This window comes from Eublepharis macularius, chromosome 1 (genome assembly GCF_028583425.1).
Source record: "Eublepharis macularius isolate TG4126 chromosome 1, MPM_Emac_v1.0, whole genome shotgun sequence".
NCBI classification, from domain to species: domain Eukaryota; kingdom Metazoa; phylum Chordata; class Lepidosauria; order Squamata; family Eublepharidae; genus Eublepharis; species Eublepharis macularius.
In genome coordinates, this window is record NC_072790.1 from 130,259,267 (window position 1) to 130,285,388 (window position 26,122).

The following is a 26,122-nucleotide window of genomic DNA, read 5'->3' on the forward strand; positions in this document are numbered from 1 at the left end:
GGAATGCAGAATCAAACATAGTTGGAAAATTTGGATTAGGATCACAGGAGAGCAGCTCATGGAATTTTGTGAAGCCAACAACCTGTTCATTGCTAATTCATGCTTCAGGCAACCAAAAAGATGATTGTATATGTGGAAATCACTGGGTGACCAATACAAGAACCAAATAGATTACATAATTGGAAGAAGAAGATGGAGAAGCTCTATTCTCTCAGCTAAAACAAGACTAGGAACTGATTGCGATACAGATCATGAATTGCTAATATCAAAAATTAGAATAAAGCTGAAGAGAAACACTAAAAGAAGCATAGTGCCAAAATACAATCTAAATAACATTCCTGAAGAATTTAAAGACCAGGTAAGGAACAGATTTGCAATACTAAGCTTAATTGATCTTGAGCCAGAAGAACAGTGGGCTGAAACCAGATATATTATCAAGGAAGAATGTGTAAAGACTATTCCTGTAGCCAAAAGAAAGGAGAAGCCTAAATGGATGACTGAGGAAACTCTTAAAATTGCTAAAGATAGACGAGAAGCAAAAGCAAAAGACAACAGAAATAGGATCAAAACTCTAAATGCCGCCTTTCAGCGGCTTGCACGCAGAGACAAAAAAATCTATTATAATAACCAGTGCAAAGAAATAGAAGAAAACAAGAAAAGAAGAACAAGAGGCTTGTTCCAAAAGATCCAAGAAATCAAAGGAAAATTCAAGCCACGGCTTAGGATGCTGAAAGATCAACATGGAAATACAGTATCTGATCAGGACAAAATAAAGGAAAGATGGAAACAATACACTGAAGAACAATACAAAAAAGATGGAAGGATGACAGATACTTTTGATGAAGAATCTTTTGATGAAGAACCAGAAATCCTAGAAAGTGAAGTAAAAGCTGCACTCAAAGCAATCGAGAGAAACAAAGCACCAGGAGTAGATGGAATATCAATAGAGCTATTTCGAGCCATCGAAATGGAGTCCATCAGAATCTTAACAAGAATATGTCAACAAATATGGAAAACAAAATGATGGCCCACAGACTGGAAATGCTCAGTCTACATTCCAATCCCCCCAAAAAGGGGATGCCAAGGAGTGCTGCAACTATTGGACAATCACGTTAATTTCCCATGAAAGCAAAGTGATGCTCAAAATTGTACAGCAAAGACTCTTACCATATATGGAACGAGAAATGCCAGATGTTCAAGGTGGATTCAGAAAAGGAAGAGGCGCCAGAGATCACATTGCAAATTTACAATGGCGAATGGAACATACCAGGGAATTTCAGAAGAAAATCAGCCTGTAATTTATAGATTACAGCAAAGCTTTTGACTGTGTGGATCATGAAAAGCTACGGAGAGTCTTAAAAGAAATGGGGGAGGGGGTGCCACAGCATTTGATTGTTTTGATGTGCAACCTGTACTCTGGACAAGAGGCTACTGTAAGAACAGAATATGGGGAGACAGAATGGTTTCCAGATGGCAAGGGTGTCAGACAAGGATGCATATTATCTCCCAACTCTATGCAGAGTATATCACAAGGAAAGCTGAATTAGATCTGGAAGAAAGTGGAGTAAAAATTGGTGGGAGGAACATTAACAATTTGAGATATGCAGATGACACCACATTACTAGCAGAAAATAGTGAAGACTTGAAACAACTACTGATGAAGGTTAAAGCAGAAAGCGCCAAAGCAGGATTACAACTGAACATCAAGAAGACTACCGAGGAATTACACGATTTTAAAGTTGACAATGAGGAAACTGAAGTTGTTCAAGATTTTCTATTCCTTGGCTCAATCATCAACCAACAGGGGGACTGCAATGAAGAAATCAGAAGAAGACTGAGACTTGGAAGAGCAGCTGTGAAGAAGCTAGATAAGATCCTTTAAGATAAAGATGTCTTTCTGGGAACCAAGATCAAGATAATCCAAATTATGGTATTCCCCATTGCAATGTATGGCTGTGAAAGTTGGATGGTAAAGAAAGCTAACAGGAAAAAAATGGATTCATTTGAAATGTGGTGCTGGAGGAGAGTTTTGCGAATACCATGGACAGCCAAAAAGACAAATAAGTGGGTACTAGATCAAATCAAGCCTGAATTCTCCTTAGCTTTAGTCTTGTCATTTTAGTTTCTATCTTACCTGTTCACATCATGAGAAGACAAGATTCTCTGGAAAAGCCAATAATGCTAGGAAAAGTGGAAGGCAGTAGGAAAAGAGGAAGACCTAAAAGGAGATGGCTTGACTCAATTAAAGAAGCCACGTCCTCCAGTTTGCAGGATCTGAGCAAGTCTGTTAAAGATAGAACGTTTTGGAGGTCTTTCATTCAAAGGGTCACCATCGGTCGGAGCGACTTGATGGCACATAACACACACACACACACACACACACGGTTTGTTTCATTAACTTTTTTGAAAACTGAATCTCAAGAAGATTTGGTGTAGTATTAGCTCATACTTCATCTCCTTTTTGAACTCAGTTTGAAGCCTTGGATAATTACTTGTCCCTAGGCACTACTCCACTTTGGTTATAAGGTCCCTAGGCAGTAGTCCATTTTGGTTATAAGGAAGGTTATAAGCAGCACATGACATGTTCTGTTACTATTCATCTCCTGCATTTGGTATATAAAGACATATTGCCTCTGAATATGGAAATTCCATTAGCTAAAATGGTCAATGGGAAGAACTTTGAGAATTGTCAGGAACCAAAGAAAGGAGTCAGGGGAACAGCTTGTCAGGTAGATATGATTTGTAGCATTTCTATCTTTTGGGTACTCATTCTCATTTTGAACTCTAACTACAGAGATTTTAAGGTCAGCTGGGGCATGGGAAACTGCAAAACTAACTTACTAGTTTATACCATTCAGGTTTCGACCTGATTTGTACCACACTGTTCAGCACAAATTCCTCTTACTATTGTCTATGTATAGCTGCAGATTATGGACAAGTCACTGAATGGCCTGTTCAAGGTCAATAGTACTCCAGCTAACACATACTTTACAATGTAGTAATTTAGAGAAGGTTTGAACTCAGGTAAGAATCATACCACTGAATTTTAATTTGCAATTACATTTGCCATTATGATATAATGGCTGGCACACAGTGCCACCTCAGTATTAGTGAGCAGGTTAATTCACTCTTCCTCAGGGGAATCAAGTGTCTGATCTCTGAGTTCCTTCCACCAATCATGAAAATAAGATGTATAAGATAGGAATCTTACACCTTTAATTAAATAAAACTCCAGCTTGTTGAAACAGGAAGTTAAAAAGGAATATAAGAGACAATTGAACATGCTCATTCCTGTTAGGCTTATTACTTGTTCCTAATTTCAAGAAACTGTGCATTGTTTAATATTTAAATGTTGTGCTCCTTTTCCAAAAGAGATGCAGAAAACAATTTCAATTAAATACATTACAAGGATGGCATATTCTAAGAAAGCACCGGTATATGTAATAGATAGTTTTCTTTTAGTTTCACTCTTTGCTTTTGGAGTCCTTCAGGTGGCAAACCCACTTCCTGCACTCTGGTAAGAACATGCAAATGTTTTTCAAAAATGTATAGTTTCTTTCTGCTACTTCCAAGATAAACAACTTGCTGATGAAACTCTGTACAACTTAATATGCTTACTGCTTCAAGGGCTGTGGTATTAAAAAGTTTCTTGATATGTTCATACAGTGCTTTGGAACAAATACAACAAGATAAATCAATAATTTATTACTGAAAATAAATCTACTTAAAGATGCATTGCCAAAATGATAAATAGGCTAATTATAAATGCTAGTTCATATACACTTGCACACATAAAATAAGGGTATCTGAGACTGCCTTCAGTGTGATATGTTGATAAAGATTATTTTCTGTCTACTTGCAAAATAGTATGAGATTAAGCTGTGAAGTGGTCCTTGTAAAGAACATTTATTTTCTTTTTAGCCTTTTCTGGCAATATAATGTTAACAAAGTCTAGTGTTTCATGTTTATGAATAAAAGTGATGGCCTCAGGTATTTTATTAGCCTTTACTTTATCCATTCTTTTTTTTTTTCTTTTGCTGGCCTCCTGCTGAGCAGGGAATGTAACCCTCTTGATTGTCTGCCAACCCACCTATTGTGTATGCCATCACCCATCCCATGGGATGTGCTAGGTTGGGTTTAGCTTATGGGATGTTGTGAAGAATTGCTGATTTTTATGCACTGAATTTTTCATGCTTTAAGGTATTTAAATGTGCTATGTATTAACATGTTTTACTGTGATTTTGTTGATTTGATGTTACCTGCTCTGAGCCTGCTTGCTGAGAAAGGGAGTTATAAATAAAATAAAATAAAAATTTAAAAAATTGGTACGTTCTGTCACACTGCATTATCACATTGCACTTACCAGCTAAAGACTCTATAAATCTTAAATGTACTGGCTATTTCCTGAATTTGCACAGTAAAGTTAAAGCTTGATATAAAAATTAGTTGGAGTCTCAGCCTCTAAAGTACTGCCCAACGCCCTGGGTCAAGCACACAGATCGCTTTGTGTGCATTTACAGCAAGGAAACTGAGTTCCAGAAGTAAATAATAATAGAATTGGACTTCTGTGTGGTTTTGGTTCATTACTTTAACCTAACAATAAACTTATGCAGTACCACAAACACGATCCAAAGAACTAAGGGAGAAATGCTCTGTAAGTAGAGGTGTTTCCAATTCCCCTCTTAAAAACAGCTGTCCCACCACAGGATAAAGTCATCAGCAGCACCAGGGCAGTTTCAGAAATATACTCCAAAGCAGTATTAGAAACTGATGTCAGAACAGCATATATACAGCATACACAGAACTCCATGCATGGGCCCAAGGACTGTGGTCATGTTGATTCATGAGATAAAGATAGAAATATTTCACATCAGATCTGTTAAACATTAATGTTATTCCCTTCATGTAACTAAATCAATGTTTCTTAAACCAAGTGAATGAGATCTGCAGGTGAATACATTTCTGCTTACAGACCTCTCTTACATCACACAAAATGGGGAACTATTAACCCTATTCCTTGATTAACAGACTATCAGACAGCTAAATCAAAGTGATTCCAGGTAATAACTTACATGATTTCATAAATTTAAAGATATTTTAGTAAGGTCACAGTATGCCAGAATATGAACACAAAGAATCCAGCCCCTAGCTTAGACAGGTTACTATCTGAAGTGGGAAAGATGATTAGAACCAGGGAGAGAAGTTAACTAAATATAGGTCTCCCAACTAGTAATCCCTCTAATATTAAATGTATTATTGCTTTGTGGACTTTGGGAGAAACAGTAAGGTAACAATCAACAACTTAAATTATAACCTAGCTGGACAATTAAAATTCATCAACAATTTAATAGATGAGACTTTATCTTTCCCAAATGTTCTTATTAGAAAGGAAAAAGATACATGCAACCTCAAACACCCCCCTTTAAAGCCAATTACAAAAGCGTCTTACTTGGATGTTGCTCTGCTTGTCATGGAGGACTCTCTGCAACTCCAAAAGACTTCCCTTTAGGGTTCTCAGCTTTATTGCCAGCTGCTCAGCCTCATCCTTGGTATGAGCTTTTCCTTCCATGAGAAGGTTTTCGTTGTGAACCGACAGTTCAGACAAAGCCACCACCTTCTGTTCAATTTCCACAAGCATGTTCTGAAGCAGCAAAAACAAGGAGGCAAATTCATACATCTTGCAGCATCCACCATGTTTTTTGGCAAGGAGATCAGGGGACTATCTTATCCTGTTTCAAATTAAGAGTACGCCAAGTTTGCATGATGGCCCTTTCTGGTTTTCTCCAGAGTCCTCAAAAATGTGCTTCCAATAGTGTGCATTTCCCAAAGGTTTTTAATTTGGACTTCCAAAAAACATCCACTAAGAACGTGCCTTGTCTGAAAGCAAAGATTTTGGAGCAACACAGGTGTTTCTATTTCAATTATCCTCAGAAGTTAAAACATTATTCCATTATTTTAGGTAATATACTAGAATCTAAGACAACCATGTACAATAAATACAAAAGGACCCCATTCCATTATATTTCGTTTTTGTCACTTCTGCCTACTATTTTCAGGGAGGCTATTTTCTCTGCCCTCCTCTCCCTTTCCTTTTCTCATTGCACCAGTTGTATTGATAAGCTTCTTTCTTTGCTGTGGATCTTGCTGATTGGTGAATGAATGGCCCTAAGATCCTCCAGATAATCTGCTTTCCTCCAGAGAATGACTTACAGTGACAAATCTCTTTGGATGTTTATTTTGAAATGCTGTTAAGTACTACTGATACATTTTATAGAAAAAGTGGTAATAATTTTAAAAATATGCCAGTGTCCTTTCCCTCAACAATTAAATCAAAAGGACATAATTTAGAAACAACAAATACACCTTTATATAAAGATTTCCATTTTAAATGATTTACATTTAATTTTTTTTTGTTTTTGAATAAAACTTAAATGTTAATATTGATTTGAGATTCAGAATAGCTTCATTGTATAGTGAAGGATTAGGATTGAACACACAGGTCAATCACAGTTTTATGGAAGGCTGAAGTCTAGAAGCACATAGTGTTCCACGTCTTAAGGAAAGTTAAGGTCTCACATGTTACACAAATTCGAGTTTTCTTTTGATGAAACCCCAACGTACCTTGTGTTTAGCATGTAACTGCAAGCTTACCTTTAAAACAGTGTGTGAGGGGGTGCAAATTATCTCCCAAATGCAAAAGCTTATGAGGTGAGGGCTGTTTGCATTAATGAAGATTTCATGGATCTGCTAATCATGCCTTGGCAGATGTGTGGAATTTTCATTAACACAAACATCTCTCCCCCACCCCAGCCTTTCTCAGCTAGTTAAAATACGAGGGGGGGGGAAGGGTGAAAGGAGGGGATGAAGATTTTTCTCCTGCCTCCGCATGGGAGAGGATTTCTGCTCCTCTGTCTTAAAGGTAAGCTTACAGTCTCATGTTAAACATGAGTGGATTGGGGTTTTCTCCAAAGCAAACTCGAGTTTGTGTAACATGTGAGGAGGTCCCTAATTACATTCATAGAAGACTTGGTCCCAATGTACGCAAGCATAAACCATTTCACAATCAATAAAAGCAACCATAAGAAAGCACATTTGTCTGTTAAGGTCTGCTTCATACATGCATATACGTCTCCTGAATTCCCTGTATCTGATCATTGTATATTTAATAGCTGGCAGTTACACAGTGCTGAATGCTCTTCCCTGGTAATGGATAATCTTCAGAAAGGGCCTGACAAATTTTGAAGGACACTGAAGAGCTCTCTCAAATCACCACCCATAAAGGAATTCTAAAATTAGTTATTTGCTTGTCCATGAACTCCATATGACATCTCCTCATGAGCCTCCAAACTCTATCCCCATGAACTTCTGAATTTGCTTACAGGGGGCAGAGTGCCGCATGGAAGATGGTGGATGGTGGCTCTGGACCTCGCCTGCACACAAACCAACTGAAAATGCCAAATCACACTTGAAAAAGATGGGGAAAATGGGGGCAGGTAAAGCAAAAGTTCCCCAGAAACAAGCTACAACCATGAGAATTTATTTATATCAGAAGATCTGAAAGCCAGCAAAGACTCTTCTCCTGGTAAGGATTCTAAAATGGCGGATCTGGGATCCTGTACTGACTGGTTGTTGAAGCAGGACTTGGCAGACTCTTTCCAAGCAACCGAGAGCAGTATTACAAATACTATCTCCGATAATTTGGCTGATAAAATTAATAATTGCTTAGAACCTATAGTCAAATAACTGAAAGATATCAAGGACTCTATATTAGCAGTATTGCAAACAGCCTAGAATTAGGGCTTATGTTGCAAGAAGAGATAAAATAAATTCAAACAATGGAAGACACGTTATTGAATTAGACTCAAAACTTAAAGCAAAAAATTTAAAATTTAGGGGTCTCCTGGAGAAAGAGGAAGGGAACTCCAATCTGTCTATATTCATCTCTTTATGGCTGGTGGCTCTTTTTCAGTTAGAAGATGGCATTGCCCCTAGCATTGAACAAGCTTATAGACTGGGCCCCTTTACACTAAATAGATCTCAATCTCCAAGAGATATACTGGTGGTGACTTTTTGGGACTACAGATCTAAAGAAAAAACTTTGCAAGAAGCTCGTAAGCATTGGCTACCTATTATACCAAAACAAAGAATTTCATGTATATCAGGATCTCCTGCCTGAAACATTAAAAACGTGCTGCATCTTAAAGCCAGTAACCAATACCCTGTCAAAGGCCAATATTAAACACAGATGGGTCAGATCTTCTCCAAAGCTGTCTGTGCTTCACAATGGAACCCTGTACTATGCCCGAAATCTGGAAGACTTTACAGAACACTTTGAATCTGAACTCCCCATCTGATTCATCCAAGGAATTGGCACCAAGGGACTCAAAAATACCCAAGTTGGCGGATAAAGGGAGGAAAGATCAACCCCGCCAATGTTCCCTCTAAGCTTTGCATTGTGAGCTAAAAATCTACTTTGTGAGCCGAAACAACAACTTTCATTAGTCTTGAGTGCACCTCCTTTTTAAAAAAAACTACAATCAAATTATTTTTATTACAATCAAAATAATTTAACAATAAAAGCCATTAGGTGAAAGGGCCACAAAAATCAGAGTATACTTCTGTATAAAAATGGATATGGTCATGCTGATTAAAAAGGGGTAGTTGTATTAGTCTGTTGCTACAAAATAAAGCAGACATGCAATGGCACCTTAAAGACTAGCACATTTATTTCAAGATGAGCTTTTGTGAGTCAGTGCTTACTTCTTCAGCCTCCTGCTCCAAGGCCAAGTTAAATGACGCCTTCACCATGGTGGTGGCTGAGGCGCTACCTCCTCTCCTCCGCTCTCTGGGGCTGAGGGGATCCTAGCGATTTCAGGCTGCACGGGTCAGGCCAGACCCGATCACTCAGCTCTGCTCTGTTCCCCAGCTAGAGAGCCAGCAGTGGCTGGAGGTGCTCTCTGGCACCACCCTGGGGGAGAAAAAAGCCACAGCCAGGAAGGGAGGAGAGAAGTGGGATGAGGCTCCATCCCTGCTCCATCCCTATAGGGCCCACCTGCAGATGCTGGCTGAGTGGGAGGGTGGGGCCGCCTGAGGGTTAGTATCTGTGAGCTACATCTGAGAAGCTGTGAGCAGAGGAGTCAGAATCTGTGAGCGATTGCTCACATGCTCACATTAACGGGAACACTGCCCCAGACCCCAGCAAAATTGCTAATTTTAATTCTTTTCGTAGTCTAACACTAAATCTGTATATGTAGCATAATCCGAATAATCTGTCCATCGGTAATAGGGTAAGGGCAGGGAGTCTGAAGCTCTCAGTATAACATTCCCCCCATTAAGTGTTCTACACACCAGGAGTAGAGTCTGAAGTGCTCTACAAACCCAACCTTTTGTGCAAGGTCAGTCCCAGGTGCTGACCAATGTTTGTGGTGTTGTTTGCTGTTCTTGTTTTAATTCGTTTTCTTTTTTGCAGAATAACTACAGTGTAAATAGCTGTTTGAGGGTAGGGATGGAAAAGGGATAGGGGAGAGATGGAACTTTTCCCAAATTTTTCTTTTTTACTAATACATTCATAAGCAAGGTTTGCTGTGAATGGGAAAGTGATAGGAATTCTTTTTTTACCTTTCTTGCTAACCAGTTATGTACACATAATGCTCATGTGGGAAAGGGCAGAAATGTTAACTTGATGAACGGCCACTATGGGAGCAGGTGTGGTGGATAAGACATGGAGGGAGGGCATTATTTGATTTAAACTCCTTTTTTATGTTAAATTGCCTACAGACTAGATGTTTTATGTCTAAGAAAACTCTGTTGCTAGGAGGGCAATACAACTATTAACTAATAAGGTGAAGAAATCTTTGAGCTTCCTATCTACTATCAAAATCATATACCCTTCTGTTAGACTTAATTTTAGAAGTAGCTGCATAAGACGGGCCATATGGTATTTTCTGAATTTCCTATCTAAATCGGTTACTAAAGGCACCACAGGTGGTATGGTAGTCATACCTGATATGACTTAAATGGTACAACATCAAACCAAGTAAACCATACCCAATAGACCCTTTTAGCATTTGAAATCATTCTCGGTCCCGGTCCCAACTTGGTGGAACTCTCTGTCAGAGGACATCCAGGCCTGCCAAGACCTTGTGTTTTTTCGGTGGGCCTGCAAGACAGAGATGTTCCACCAGGCATATGGTTGAGGCCAGTTCCAAGATCCATCTAGCCTCCCACCCTGTCTCCTATCAGTGGGGGGCAATATGGTTTGCTGCCCCCTTGTAGGAATAGTAACAAATTGTATGCCAACTCATGTACCCACCCCTCCCTTCTCCTGATGGATTGTAGGGAAGGGTGAAGGAAATCCCATCCCAGGATAATAGGAATTATGAGCAGAGTTTTATGTCACTGAATTGATTTTATGATCCGTGATTTTATTGTAAAAGACACAAAGTATTATTGTGTTTTTTACAGTTGTTGTAATACACCCTGAGCCCGTCCATGGCGAGGGCAGACTATAAATGTAATAAATAAATTAAATAAATAAATAATATTAAGATATAAAATACTTAACAAAACATTGGCCTATCGACAGATATTTTACTGTATCATGTGTATCTCTACCCTTGTATATAGTTGTAGCTTACTCCTCTGCCTGAAGAGTTGGTTTTGTAATGTTATGGTTAATACTGGTGTAAAAACAAAAAAATCTTTTATAAATAAAAAGCTTTTAAAAACATGCTTACCTCTTGTGATAGTGGCTGCTGCCTCTGCTCTACTGATAGCAATGACATGGAGAGAGAAAAGTCTCTCCCTTTACTCTCTGTTCCCTCCCTGGGGTTTGCTGGCAATTGTAGTAGAAATGAAAGGAGACAGGCAACTATTTATTTATTTATTTTATTACATTTGTATTCTACTCTCCCTGAGAACCAAGCTCAGAGCAAATCACAGAAAAAGTATACAACAGCAAAAGTATAAAACTAGTTCCAGTTTCTTTGTCCCCTTTTCCTCTCTTGCATCTTGAATGATATGACAAGTATTCAAGGCACCAGGTATCCTGGGGGAAAAATTCCATGCTCCAATTTGAATGCTGCCAGTAGCATTCAGGCACTGGAGAGGGAAGCGGGGGTGGAGGGGGGCCTTCCTCTCTATTGCCACAACAACAAAAGGCTCAGTGAGGAGAAAGAGAAGTGAAACAGACTTCCTCCTTTCAATATGGCTACCAGTATCAAAGCTGCTGGAGCAGGAAAACATTGGAAGCGGGAAGGAAAAGGGAAAATCTGAGGTAGAGAAAAACTGAGGGCTCTTTATATTTATGGAAAGCATTATTTATTTATTTAATTCGATTTATACCACGTCTTCTCCACAGATGAGCTCAGGGTGGCTAACAACATTAAAAATACATTAAAATCACAAAAACATAAAATCAACAATTTTTTAAAAATCATTAAAATAGTCCAGGAGCAGGCTATTTAAACAAATATTGGGAGTCCACATATGGGCATAGCAGATGGCCAAGGGCAGTCCCAGAAGAAGTGGTGGTCTTAGATGGAAGAAGGAGGACACCCGCTGGCACTCAGCCAAAGGCCCAGCGGAACATCTCCATTTTACAGGCCCTGCAAAACTGTAACAGGTCCCGGATCTCCAGCAGGAGAGTGTTCCACCAGGCTGGGGCCAGGGCAGAAAAAGTCCTGGCCCTGGTTGAGGCCAGACGGATGTCCTTCAGGCCGGGGACCACCAGGAGTTGCTTGTCTGCAGAGCGCAACACCCTGTAGAGGACGTAATGGAAGATGCGGTCCCGCAGGTATGCAGGTCCCAGTCTGTGAAGGGCTTTAAACACCAAGGTTAACACCTTGAACTGGATCCGGAACTCCACTGGGAGCCAGTGCAGCTGGCATAGCACAGGATGAATGTGCGCTCGGATTGGCGTTCCGGTAAGGACACGTGCCGCTGCATTCTGGACCAGCTGTAACTTCTGGGTCAGGCCCAAGGGCAGCCCAGCGTAGAGTGAGTTGCAGTAGTCTAGCCTGGAGGTGACCTTTGCATGGATTATTGTAGCCAGGTCCCGGGGCGAAAGATAGGTTGCCAGTTGCCTGGCCTGTCGAAGATGAAAAAAGGCAGACCTGGCAACGGTCATGACCTGGGCTTCCATTGAAAGTGTGGCATCCAAGGTAACACCCAGGCTCTTCCTTCGCATCGGCGAAGGTTTCAATTGTACCCCGTCGAGGGTTGGGAGCTGGCTCCCCAGCTCGATCGCCCCATGACCAAGACACAAAACCTTCACCTTCAGGGGATTCAATTTCAGGCAACTCTGATGTAACCATACCATCACAGCCTCAAGACCCTTGCCCAAGGAATCCAGAGTGAGATCAGACTGGCCGTCCATCTGCAGATAGAGCTGAGTGTCATCCGCATACTGGTGACAGCCCAGCCCAAAGCTGTGGGCTAACTGGGCGAGGGGGCACATATAGATTTTAAATAGCATCAGGGAATGAATCACTCCCTAAGGGATGCTGCATACCAAAGAATGGCAAACAGACATCTGTTGTGAAGTCAGATATTCCATATCTAGGAATTATGAACTTTGGCAGTATCACTACCAAGTTCCGGGGCTCTTTTTCTTCCACACAGTTTGGATAATCAATTTTATACAATCATCTATCAAAATCTGAAATCCCTAGACTGAAATATATGATTAGAAAAAGTAAGTCCGAAGTGATCTAACACCATAGGCTTATTTAATGAAATTTGAGACTGAAATAGAAACTCAAATAAAATTCATAATATTACTGAATAGAAGTGCTTTTTTGTTTTTTAAAAAAGAACCAGGACTCATATATATAGTTGCACTGATTTCCACCATTTCCCCCTTCATGATTCCCCCTGCCTCAGTACAGGTTAATACTGCCACAAAAGAAGCCCTGCTGGATAGTAATGGAATGTAGTTTTAGGCTTGCCAAAACTATGGAAAAGCATATTTTGTTTGGATCAAGAAGGGGGTTGTTCCTTCTTCTCCCTGATCCTTACATATGTGTTTAAAATTTCAGCATGAGTTTGGAAGAAATAATCAAGATAATGTGATCATAAAAACAAGTCCTGCTGTTATAATGTTTATATTGTGTCTAATTTGCAACTAATGAAATCTAGTTCCAACTCTCCCTTCCTTACAAGGCCCTGTTTAGATATGTTCAGTCTATGCACAAGGTGTGGAAAAGTTTTCCATGAACATGTGGTATAGCTGGGCAGGCACTACGAGCAGCAGGGAGCTTTTGGATATTTTGCTCCTTGCGTGTATCGCTGGTACAAGTATACACATACCCCAGGCATTGTATGAGTAGTGTCTAAACCAGCATTAATCTTTAACACATAAGAAATTTCCATAACTACAACAGAAGTAATACCAAATTATTTTACCTGGCAATCAATCAGCTGAGAATCCATGTCCATAGGATCTTGAGCAGTAGCCAAGGTGCTGTCTAGTGTGGCTCTTATATTGAGGAGCCAGTCATCAAGCTCATCTGCTTCACAACGATATCTTTGTAGAGCTTGTACTTGCCGCTGTTCTTCTAATTGCTCATTTAGCTTCTCCTAGGAATAAGATGTGCAATTTTGCAATTCTTTAATTTGCAGTTCTTTAATTTGAAAGGGGAAGTAATCAATGGGTTGGATTCCACATAGCATCACTGGAAAGTACTGCCAGAGGCACATCTTTTCTGATCTCCCTTTCCCCCAGCAGCTGCCTGTGAGTGTCAAAAAGAAAATGACAAGGGTGCCTGTCTGAACTAAATACCAGGCAAAATGGGCTGCTGCAGTGAGAAAGAAGAAGTCAAAAGTAGCTTCCTGCATGGTTGTCAGCAGGCTTCTGGAAAATGGAAAAGAGACATAAGATCTAACCCTTGGCTGATAACAGATATCTGTTAATCATAGTGTAGATATGGCATAATAGGTCAGTGATGGGAGAAAAAAATAAATTTCCTTGAGGAGAAAATCAGAATACAGTGTAAGACCAGAGAGTAGAAGGAGGCATGAACCAGGAATAAAATGAACTGTGCAGTTCATGGTTCGTTCCATTTCATGAATCACGAACTTTCATGAACTTGCCCCAGTTCACAAACCAGATTGTGGTTCATGGAGTTTTAAATGCCTCATTTCGTGCTGCTGCAAAGCAGCAAGGAAAGGAGTATTTCACTCCCGCAGGCTTGGATCAGCTGCTTGTCTGGGAGATCTCCGACAAGCAGATGATCTGGGGGTTGAAATGCCCTTTTTATACCCACAGGCTTAAATCAGCTGCTTGTCTGGGAGATCTCTGACAAGCAGCTGATCTGAGGTTTGAAATGTCGCTTTCCCTGCCTCTTAGCAGTGGCATGGAAAGTGGTATTGGATTTCACACGAACCAAATGAACCAGCAGACCAGTTCATGGAAGTCTGTGGAAAACGAGCTTCCACGAACTGCTGGTTCGGTTAGCACGAACCAGCCCGGTTCGTGACAAACTTTAGTTCGTCTTGCAGTTCATGCCCATCTCTACTAGATAGACTATCATATGTATAAAATTAAAATCATTCAAGATTATGGTGACTTTAAGAATTTGACCAGGATTCCTTCTAACAAAATTATGTGAGACAAGAAACCTAATTAGATTATCATTGTCTCTCCTATCTGATATACTGTAAATGGCCACAGGATTGAGAGTCTTCTCAATATCTTTGGAATCCCCACACACTGTACCATCCTATTTTTCAGATCTTCCCCTACTGACCTGAGATCATCTGATTTGGGTAAATGTTTTGATGTTTTTTGACCATTTTTAATGTATTTTGGATCATTTTAATATTCTAGGGTCTGCTGGCTTTTAAAGTTGCTGATAATTTTTTTAAGATATTGTGCTATATACAGTAGATTTTCTACTTTATAAATCTGATGAAATTCACTGAGGATGTGATAGGATAAAACGTGGTTGTAAAATGTTCCTAAAAACTAACACAAAAATGGAAATAAGACAGGGGAAAGAAAAGAGCAATGTGGATAGCAGTTTAGTAAGAGAATATGGTCAAAGTAATGCGGTCTCGTATCTAGAGAACAGTACAAAATAGAGATTGGCACAAACTGAAATACGAACCAAAGTTCATGATGAACCGGGCCAGCAGTTCATCAGAGCCCATTTCTGATGAACCACCATGAACTTTAGGCTGGTTCATTTGGTTCATCACTGCAGAAAGCCTGGTGCTGATCAATCAGTTTCCTAGGCAACAGGGGATGGACTTCCTGCAGACCTTCTGCTGACCCGGAAGTGGCCTTCTGCTGGCCCGCAAGTGACATTTGCACAAACCAAACGAATTGGTTTGCGAACTGGAGCAGGTTCGTGAAAGTTTGTGGTTCGTGGTTAGTGAAATGCGACGAACCAGGAACCGTACAGTTCGGGTTTTTTTCTAGATCGTGCCCATCTCTAGTACAAAAGCAAAAGAAATGCTTAAATCATGATCAAAATTCATGTTCACAAGATTATATTCACTAAGAGCGACTTGACACCTGTGCATACATCTCCTGATTTTTCATCATGATTATATAAAGAACGTAAATTTTTTAAAAATTACCAAAGAAATGATGACATAGCAGAATATGTGAATTGCCTCCATTTGAAAGCATTGTGTCTGAAGACATGTGAGACAAAATGAAAGTTCCAGTTTTGCTTTTGGTTTGCAATGACTCATATACAAGTAAGACATCACTTGATATAACAGTACGGTCAAGTATTAAATATGTATTTGAGAAATGTCCCTGGGACATCTACAAATGGAATATAGGGTCATCTAAAGTCATTGAAATAGATGCCTCCCATAATGTTTGTAAGCATACACTGATCTCTCAGAAACAGAACTTTAGGGGTTCAGTGTGCTACAATAGGAGGTTCATGATAGTTTAGATCCAACACAGTGAACGGTTAAAAAAGGCTTTATTCATTTAAATGTGCTGTGAATATTCATCAAAATATCAGGGTTGGATAAAAATATCTGTCCGACATCCTTGTACCTCTAGCAGCTGGCGTTTCCCTGAAGCTTTCATCTTAATAGTGGCCATCCTCTCTGCTAGGACAGTGAGTGTAGACTGCAGAGCCAACTGGTCAGCAGCATTTGTATCAAGTGGTTCAGATACCAGCTCTTCTGCTAGTGATGTTTGCAGCTCACTGATTTCATCCTGAAGCATCAGAATTTCATCCATCAAAGCCTAGTAAAACAGAAGTCAAACAGGACAAATTTGGTTGCAGCATTTCTAAAAAGAATGTGAGAACAAGCTGGGGCGGGGGTGGGGGGATGACCTAGCAGGCCTACCTGCTGCTGACTTCAGCATTAGGTTCTAGTGCTACTTATAAACTGGACCCAAAATCACTTATCCCAAAGCTGATATCATGAAGATGTGTCTTAAGTGAAGTAACAGGATGCGGCCTGACTTTGATTAAAATTAGTCACTCACCACAAGCCAAAAAAAGCAGGAAATCACAAATACACCCCCCGGCAAGTGAAAATTGTGTGCACTTATGGGACTTTGTGTCGCTAACTTACACTTATTTATTTTGTTTTATTTACTACATTATATATTGTCTTTCACTATAATAGGGGCTCAAAGCAGCTTACGTTGTTCTCCTCTCCTCTGTTTTATCATCACAACAGCCTTGTGAGATAGGTCAGGTTAACAGTGTGTGGAATGGCCCAGGATTCCAATGCAAACTTCTGTGGTAGAGTGGGGATTTGAACCTATGCTTCCCAGATCCTGATAGTCTGATGTTTAACCACTACACCACACTGGGAGTTGAACAGCATTCACAAGCCTACTATAATAAAGTAGAACATAGAGGTTCTTGTGAAAGTGTAAATCTTTTCTAGCACCTTTCTTCTATTTATTTATTGACATTGTGCGTCAATGTATGTATTTTTCTGATATGCTGATTTATTACAATGGAACTTTCCAGCTATTACTAGCCCACATAAATCTACCCAAGATGGGATCAATAGCAGTTCTATCCTGCATATTCCCCTCCCTTTCCCCTCACTACAAGAAGCAAGTAACAAACAAACAAGTGCACTGAGAATTTTTGCTACCATCTTAAAATCCAATGCCTTTCATCCATATTATCTTAAGAAGGAAATGGTTGGAATGTTTGTCTATCTCTGCAACAAGAGTGAGTAGAAAACAGTACAAAGTTAAATAGAAATGTATTATTTCAAAACCATTTTCAGGCTGCCCAGTTCGAGCACAGGTTCAGACCAGACCTCATGTATTTATGTACAACTCCATTCATTTGTAAAAAAAGTAGTGTGTGTGTGTGGGGGGGGGAGGGGGTCTGTTTTTGAACTCAAATGTAGTATGTCAGATAAAGACTTGAAGATGTGAGATATGCAATGGAAAGAAAAGTGAAAAATGAACTTTTTTTTTACCTGATGTTCAGCCATCTGACTTTCAGGACTCTTGCCAGTTTCGAGACTTTCATTCAATTTTACCTCAGTAGTTTCCATTTTTGTGGATATGGACTGGAGGGAGTCTTGGTACTTCTGCTGACGTTCAAGGGCCTCATACAGGGTGCGCTGCTTTTCACTAATCTAAAGTAAAATATGGTTATGACTACATATTCAACCTTTTGATTTACCATTACCTAGTACTTCTCTATTCCTGTTGTTATCCTATTATTTAGAAACGAAACACAAATAGAAAGCCAAGCCATGCCATTTGACAAGAAAGCTTGCCCCATCACAGCCCATTTTTAAGGTATTATAGTGATTTTTGTCTTTTTTCCATTTGCAGACTAATGATATAACAATATGGCACACTGGAAGATCAGTGGTTGTATATTGCCAGCAGTTTTAAAACAGAAATAGCAGCCTTGTGGCAATGCACAGGGTACACAAGGCTTCTACTCCTAGCCCTCCTCCACCACCTGGCCAAAGAGCCTGGCAGGGGATGGAGAAAATGAGATTTCCCTTCTCCTATGAGTCTTCCCAGGTCCCCAGCTTGCCATCATTTCTTTAGAAAATATATGTGCTGCCTTTTCAGGGAGCTGCTTTAAGTGACCCACAAAATAAAGCAAGAATAAATCATGTTTATGATTTCATGCTTTAATGAACAACCAGTAAAACTCCAAATTGTAAAGGTGCATAAAAAACCAGAATATAAAAGCACATAATGCAGCAGATTGTCTTGAACAGAAATAGTCACACTACACATTATGAGTGAGGCAATCATTGCTTTAAGAAACTTTTCAGTCATTCCAAAAGTGAAAATACTTCACAAGAATTATTTTTAATTCTTCTGCAAACTTCCACTTTTTATATGGAAAAAACTGAAGGGAAGTTCTAGGAACAAAGCCCCTTCAAATGTTTTCAATTATTTTCTAGGACCTTACATTTCTACATCGATCTGGTTAGACCCTAGAATCCCCCCACGTATACTTCAAGATTTATTTATTTATGTCATTTATAGTTCACCTTTCTCAATGAAATTCAAATTACACAGTGTGAGATTAGTACAGTCAGTGTCAAGGACACTGGGGTATATGGTTACTCTCACATTGCTATAATACTTCTGCACCATGTAATTCAACTTTACAGCTTTAAATCAACTATTCATTAGGAGGTTGTGCTAAGGAGGGCCTAACATGGATTTTAAAACAAATGGTTTGTTTACACCACTTACTATGATTTTTAAAGAACACAAACCAATCAGACAATACATTGGTGAACATCCTCATCACTACATACAGAATGAACAATGAGGAACAGAATGTTAATGCTGACAAATTTCGACATATTTTTGACCTGCTGTCATGGGTGTACATGTTTGCATGTGAATGATTCCACATCCCACCTATACTTGACAGTGGTTCACAAATTAATTTAGAAACATTTCAACACAATTAATAGTGAAAATCATCTGAATTAATATCTGAAAAATGTAGGATCCTATAAAGATTTGGACATAGACAGTTCCTACATGGAATAAGTAGGTATGAATTAGCATAATTTAACACCACCATGAAACTGCTGGGCGAGGTTGCCAATATGTGGATGATACACAGCTCTCTCTTGCACCTGAAGCTGATTCAAAGAAGGCTGTATAAACCCTGAACCATTAATGGAAGGTCATTCTGGAGTGCATGTGAACTAATAAACTGAAGTTTAATCCTGACAAAAAAGCAGAAGGTCTTATCCGGGATTTAAGATGTCACCCACATTCTGGATGGGGTTGCACTTCCCTTAAAGGAACAGGTCTGTAAGTTGGGGGTGCTCTTGGACCCAGGCCTACTGCTGGATAAGCAGGTGGCAGCTATGACCAGGACTGCCTTTTACCAGCTTCATTCGGTTACCCAGCTGTGGCCTTTCCTGGGCAGAAAAGATCTGGCCCCTGTGGTGCATAGCCTGGCTGCATCTCTAGATTAGATCACTGTAGTATGAGTTACACTGGGTTGCCCTTGAGAAGTGTTCAGAAACTTCAATAAGGCAGAATGGTGCAGCCAGGGTGTTGACTGGAAGAGGTCGCAGGGAACATATCATTCCAGTTTTGGCCCAGCTACACCTGACTCCCAATTTGTTTCCAGGCACAATTCAAGGTGCTGGTGTTGACCTTTAACACCCTATGTGGTATGGGACCAAGATACCTGAAGGACTCCTTTATGAATCTACCTGACTACTATATTCATTGGAGTCTCTTCTCCAGGTGACGCCACCTTCTGTAACCTGGGAGAGAGTTTTCTGTAGTGGTACCAAAACCCTGGAACTATCTTCCCAGGAAGATTTGTCTGTCCACCAGCAGGTGAAGATTTATTTGTTTTATTTGGAGTTCCCTCTGTGATCCCACCTTCCTGTCCATTTTAATTATCTTTGTATATATTTTAGCTCTGGTTTTAATTGTTTGAATAATGAGTTTTGCGGGAGGGTTGATTTTAATGGTATTAAAATGGAATTTTATTTTGTGTTTTAATTTGTGGCCCTTGTGAGGGCAGAAAGATGGAATATAAGTTTTGTAAAATAAAGAAAAAAATGATGATATTGTTGAGAACAGTGATAGTTTAAGGGAATTTGAAGTAAACATTCATCTTTGATTTTTATTCCCCTATTATTCAATTTTCTATTTCCATCCAAAATAAAAAAATGCAACCTTTCAGCATGGCATAATCTTGCTATGGTGTTAGTTTGGCATCTTTTTATAGACCCTCAGTATGTTCTGTGTAGGGTAGAGGATTACATATGTAGCCCCATTGCACCTTTTAAATTTCTCACACAGTTCTATAAGCCACTGTATCACAGGCATTTAGCTGAAAGCAGCATGGCTGCCATGTTCCTAATCAATTTTGCCTTCTTGAGTCAAGCAAAAGTGACCAAAGTATATTGTTATTTCTTACACCTCACCTAGTTTAAATAGGTCTGTGTTTCCTCTTCAATCTCCCCCATTTGCTTTCTTGAAAACAAACAAAACCCAAACTTTTCTGATCCAGATCCCAAGCCGGGGATGAATGGATGCTAAATGCATAAATACACAAATGGGTTTCTGGAGGAGAACTGTCCACAAACCCAAAACAAACCACAATTAAGTCATCAAAGCTGCTGTTACAAAAACAAAACTGTTCACATGAGTAACAGGAATGTGGCTAACACTCCAATAGTGGCCATTTTTGTACAGGTTATCTACCCTGAGCAATATGGGGTTTCCCCCCATACTTCCCCACGGCATTGTGGTACATTTGTGTACCTGCTGTGATTTCTGTGGCTTTTCTCCAATCTTTCTCAAAACTGGATTGCTCCAGAGTTTGGGAAAAGATTGCAGTAACGACTGGATGGCTACTGTGTGGGTGAGAAAATCCAGATTTTCGGGCCTGTGTGGCAGCGGTTTTCCCTAACCCTGTCTCCGCAGCAAACATTTCCTCACCTTGCCTCTTGGCTAGGAGTGGGGGTTCATTTTTTTTAAAGTCTCTAGCCCCTTCCATTCCAGAGATATAATGGGAAAGGCATATCTCCACAATGAAAGGTACCAGAGACTTACTTTTAAAAAAAAAGAAGCTGAGAATTCAGAAAACTGGGAACATACAAACTGAGAGCCAGTTTAGCGGCAGGACTCTAATCTGGAGAACTTGGTTCGATTCCCCACTCCTTTGCTTGAAGCCAGTTGGGTGACCTTGGGTCAGTCACAGCTCTTCCTGAACTCTCTCAACCCCACCCAACTCACAGGGTGTTTTGTTGTGGGGATGATGATAATATACTTTGTAAACCACTCTGAGAGGGCCTTCAGTTGTTCTGAAGGGCGGTATATAAATCTATTATTATTATTATTATTATTATTATTATTATTATATTGGTATAACATTATATTGATATAATGATATTCTTGTGCTAATTTAATTATTATTATTATTTTTTGCAAAAAAGGGGCATGGCTGTTGCTAGGAAAATGGAGCAGGGAAACTGCTGGAAACCTGCCATGTGGATATTTTATCAGCAGCCACACCAACAATGAGGAAACCACGCAAACCTTTTCCTGTGTGGAAAGCACCAGTGAGGCCCATGGGCTCCAGGAAGGCTGCCCAAAGATATGGATTTGCTTCTGGCACGTTGTTGCATTGCACATGCATGCCCTGGTTTGATGGCATTTGAATTCTAAAGATTCATAGAATTCAAATGCCATCAAACCAGTAATGTTCATGTTTTTCAGGTCACTTCTTTGCAAAGACAATAATGGCATGTATATTAATCTCCTTTTCTACTATAGATCAGTGAACTTACCACATTCTTCAGTGTTTCCCAAGAACGTTGTAAATCATCCAGCTTGGCACTGGTGACTGACTCTAATCCCGGCTCATAGGACTCTTGAGTGGATGAAGTGCTGGGCTGAATCTTGGAAGCTTCTGTCTGCAACTGTTCAGCAGATAAGGCTTGGTAATAAGCAATGTCCTATGAGCGTGAAGCACAACATGACACTTTCAAAAGACAAGGCTCAGCACATACCTGAAATGTCAGTATATTTTAGTTTAGTGCTGCATGCACTTATCGGACTCTATCACTGTGGATTTTAACCCCCCTGCCCCTATGCTAATATTATTTTATGTAAACTATTTGTCAGAATGCAGGATGACATAGGCTTCAGAAATTTACAAGACAACAAAGTACAGTTCAAGAAAATATAGAATTATGGTTCTGGTTGTACATTCTTTATTTCAGTACAAAAATACTCATGCGTTTTCACAGAAGAATAGGGTAGGAAGGCATTCCTAACCTTGGGGAAGCTTCTCCCTGTCAGAGAGGTAAAAATCAAACTGAAACATCTCCCCAGGACCAGGTGGAATGGGGAGCTGTGATTTGTCTTTGGACACTCTGGATGAAGAGTGTCCCATGGTGTTCTTTACACAGGTTTGTCTTCTGGCACTGAAAGGCGTTCTTGTTTCTCTTAAACTTGTGTGGTCCAGCCAGAGACAAAACAGAGTTGCACTTTCTGGTAAATGTTGTTAATCGAGTAGTCTTCTGTGCATGCACAGGCCAGCTGCAGATGTTCTAAAACTCCTAAAGATGTGAGATGCTCGCCCAACCTTCTACTTGCATCCTATGGTGAGTAGCTAGTTTTGTGGTTCTGAGCCAAGCATATCTGCAAATAACTACGGCTGAGGCTATAGCTCTGGATGAGCAATCTCCAATATGAGAGCCAGTTTGGCGTAGTGGTTAAGAGCACGGGACTCTAATCTGGAGAGCCAGGTTTGATTCCCCACTCCTCCACTTGAAGCCAGCTGGGTGACCTTGGGCGAGTCACAGTTCTCTGGAGCTCTCTCAGCCCCACCTACCTCACAGGGTGATTGTTGTGGGGTAATAATAACATACTTTGTAAACCACTCTGAGTGGGCATTAAGTTGTCCTGAAGGGCGGTTTATAAATCGAATGTTATTATTATTATTATTATTATGTCTAACCATGTTGATTTGTTGCTTAGAGAGCTTTAGAGCCTCTCCTTGGAGGATCTTAGCAAGTCTCTGTCATCTGGGATGAGATTTAGGTAGAGACTTATTTTTTCCCACAGGAAAAGTTGGTAGTAGGCCATAATGGCCTCGTAATTACCCATATGAAAGGCTAATGCTGCAGAGGCATACAATTTTCTACCCAATATGTCAAGATTTCTCCCTTCTTTGTCAATGGTAACTGAATTACACAAGCTTTTCTGCAGACCTTTCCCTTGAAAGGTTTCTGTCACAATTGAGTTGGCCAGAAGTTGAGTGAAAAGGAAACCTAATCCTTCCTGCTTGTTTTTATACATATTGCCCAACTTCTCTGACATTGCTAGAGTTGAGGCAGGTCTAGGCCATACATCTTTGGTCACATCAAGCATGCCCTACCTAATGGAAGTGCCACAGGGCCCATTGCTTCCCAGTGAAGGACTTTGAATACTGGATCCGAAAATGTCAGAGCAGAGCAGTTCAATTTCGAAGGACTTCACCATTCGAAATAACTGTTCAGTATATAAATGGAGGTCCTCGCTCAGCGAAACAGCAGTATCCTCCATGAGGAATTCTGGAGGTGATGGTATCAACACAAAATCAGAACTAGACATGGACACAAACCGCATTACAAACCAAAAAAACCCTACGAACTGCCTGATCATCTGTTCATGATCCAGCAGTATGCGAGGGTCCATGGCCAACAAACCAGCATTCGTTGGAAGCCCGGTTCGTTGCGTTCACCCGCGGTTCGTGAAGCCAGACAGTCAGGCACCATCAATCAATTCCCTTGGAAACGGAGCTTGGGGAATGCCTGAACTCCTCCTGTCGCCCTGGAAACCCGAATTGAAGCCTAGCTTACCTTAATCGGCAGGTCTTCCTTCCAACCATGGAGCTGCAAATTGGTTACAATTGGTTACATGGGAGAAAACACCCGGGGAGAGGGAGGGGGAAGGGGCGTGTTCTGTAGCCATGGGCACTCCAATCTCATCCCTGCAAACCCTGATAGGCAATTCTAACGGCCAACCCCTAGTACACTGGGCCAATGTCAACTGGTAGCTCTAACTGTATCGAGTGGGAGTTTCCTGGGGGCCTCGGATTGCAGAGGGTATAACTCCAAGATCCCTATTGTAATCTTGACCAAACTTGGCAGCTGGCTGGAGGAGAGCCTGCTAAACACTCCCTGTGAATATGGGCTCTCTAAGTGCAACGGGGGCCGTTCTGACACCCACGAACCATGAACCAGTTCGGTAATGGGAAATGCTTGTTACGGTTCATTTGTCCAGGTTTGTTGGCAGCACCAAACCACGAACCACAGGTTCATTAATTTTTTTTTGTTTGTGCCCATGTCTAATCAGAACCAACATGAGACTTGTCATCAGACTACACAGAAAGATTCACTGTAGGGTCTGGAGCCATACCATCCTCCAGAACCATGATTGCAACTGTTGAGGATTTTGCCTTATCATTATGTACACGATGAAGATCCTTATATGCCTCCATGATTGGAACCTATACACTAGATAAGATTGCCCACTGTGATCATACCTTTCCAGTACTTAAAGAGCATCACTGGCTTCAAATTGCTGAGTACATTTCAAAGTTCTGTTTCTTATCTTGGGAACAGGGTATCTCAAGGCCGGCCTGGCTCCTATGTGAACTTGCCTGACTGTTCAAGTCTAGGACAGAGAGCCTGTTCTGACATAAGATGTGTGTATGTCTCCTCTTGGCAACTATCACAAATGGTTGGGAAAGACTGAAAAGAAGCAAAACTTTGCCTGATCGTTTTGTCATGCCTTAGCAATGTACATGTAGATATTTACAAGTTAAAACTCAATATAAAGTTTTATTCACTCATATGCTTAATCCAAATTGAAAATTATTGATAGTTGGTAATAAAAAAAAACCCTTCAGATGTGTGGCACCTGACTTTCTGATGTAGAGATCGGAGAAGAACAGTGAGGAGAATATGAGTCAGCAGATAATGTAACTGACAGGGATATTTCCAGTTAGTTGATTTACATGGATCTGGTCACTATTCTGATGTGCTTATCTTTGTAAAGAGTCACATTGTTGGATCACTGGTTGACAGAAGGCTTAGATTCCATAGAAACAGTGTTTCATATATTTGCTGAAGCTGCTCTATTCTCTAGTGCTACCCCCTGCTAGGTGCAAGGGGAAATGTTTTGTTTGTGCATCTAGCATGCAGCAGGTGCTGCAGACTGTGAGGGATAGAAGCAAGAGTTCCTCTGCCGCAGCACCTTGACTCTGGATCTCCTCCCTTGCATCTGTTTATGTGGCACCTAGTTTATTTAGGAATCACATGAAGTGGCATTTTTTTAGTTTTCTTAATCTTTTGGAATATTTTACTCTTATCTCCTGTTCTTTTATCTTCACCTTTTCATACCTGATGGTCTTGTGTTGATGAGTTTTCATTTATATTTGAGTGATGAGTGTTATATGAGTTTTGGTTTATATTTGGATGCTAATGATTTTACTATAAATTAGAACGTCCTGATTTAACTGTCCAGTTATTGATTTTTGTAAAACTCCTTAGGAGCTACTTTGAGAGCATATAAATATTTTGAGAAAGATAAATGAAATAGGAATTGTTGTTGTGTTGTAATTTAAGTAGACTTCAGAAAGATTATTTTTCTTCCTCCATTTGATTTTCTTGTTTTGCCCACAGTAATTTCTTTGTTTTTATATTACTTGTTGAGTTTATTTCACCTCACTAGATACATGGTGAAACTTTGTTTGGGACAACATGTAATTTACTGATAAAAGAGGTACATGTGTTTAATGTGCTGTCAAGTCCAAGCTAACTTATGGAAACCATATGGGTTTTCAATGTAAGAAACAATCAAAGATGGTTTGCCATTGCCTGCCTTTGCCTAATGACCCTGGACTCCCTTGGTGGTCTCCCATCCAAGTACTAACCAGAGCTATCCTTACTTAGCTTCCAAGCCAACCAGGTCTGGGTGAAGGGGTTAATAGTTAAGTAATAAACATCCCTTGCCCAGTTTCTGTTCTTGACTCACTGCCTTATAACCTTAAGTATTAAGCAATTCCAAGATATTCTTGTGTGGACAAAAGTGTTGTTAGCATCAATTATATAGCATCAATTATATACAGCTACTTCTGCTATATAGAGCTAGATGCTAAACATATTG

At 40.1% G+C, this 26,122-nt stretch overlaps 1 protein-coding gene across 1 annotated transcript in view; it reads right to left on the reverse strand.

The window, feature by feature from the left end:
- SYNE1 (spectrin repeat containing nuclear envelope protein 1) overlaps positions 1-26,122 on the reverse strand; it is a 471,821-nt gene that overhangs the window by 185,515 nt on the left and 260,184 nt on the right. The window contains exons 89-93 of the mRNA XM_055002895.1: positions 21,754-21,921; positions 17,422-17,583; positions 16,019-16,213; positions 13,405-13,578; positions 5,450-5,641 (exon numbers count right to left, since the gene is read on the reverse strand). Of these exons, the coding sequence (XP_054858870.1) occupies positions 5,450-5,641; positions 13,405-13,578; positions 16,019-16,213; positions 17,422-17,583; positions 21,754-21,921 (891 nt within the window). The remainder of the gene's footprint in view (positions 1-5,449; positions 5,642-13,404; positions 13,579-16,018; positions 16,214-17,421; positions 17,584-21,753; positions 21,922-26,122) is intronic.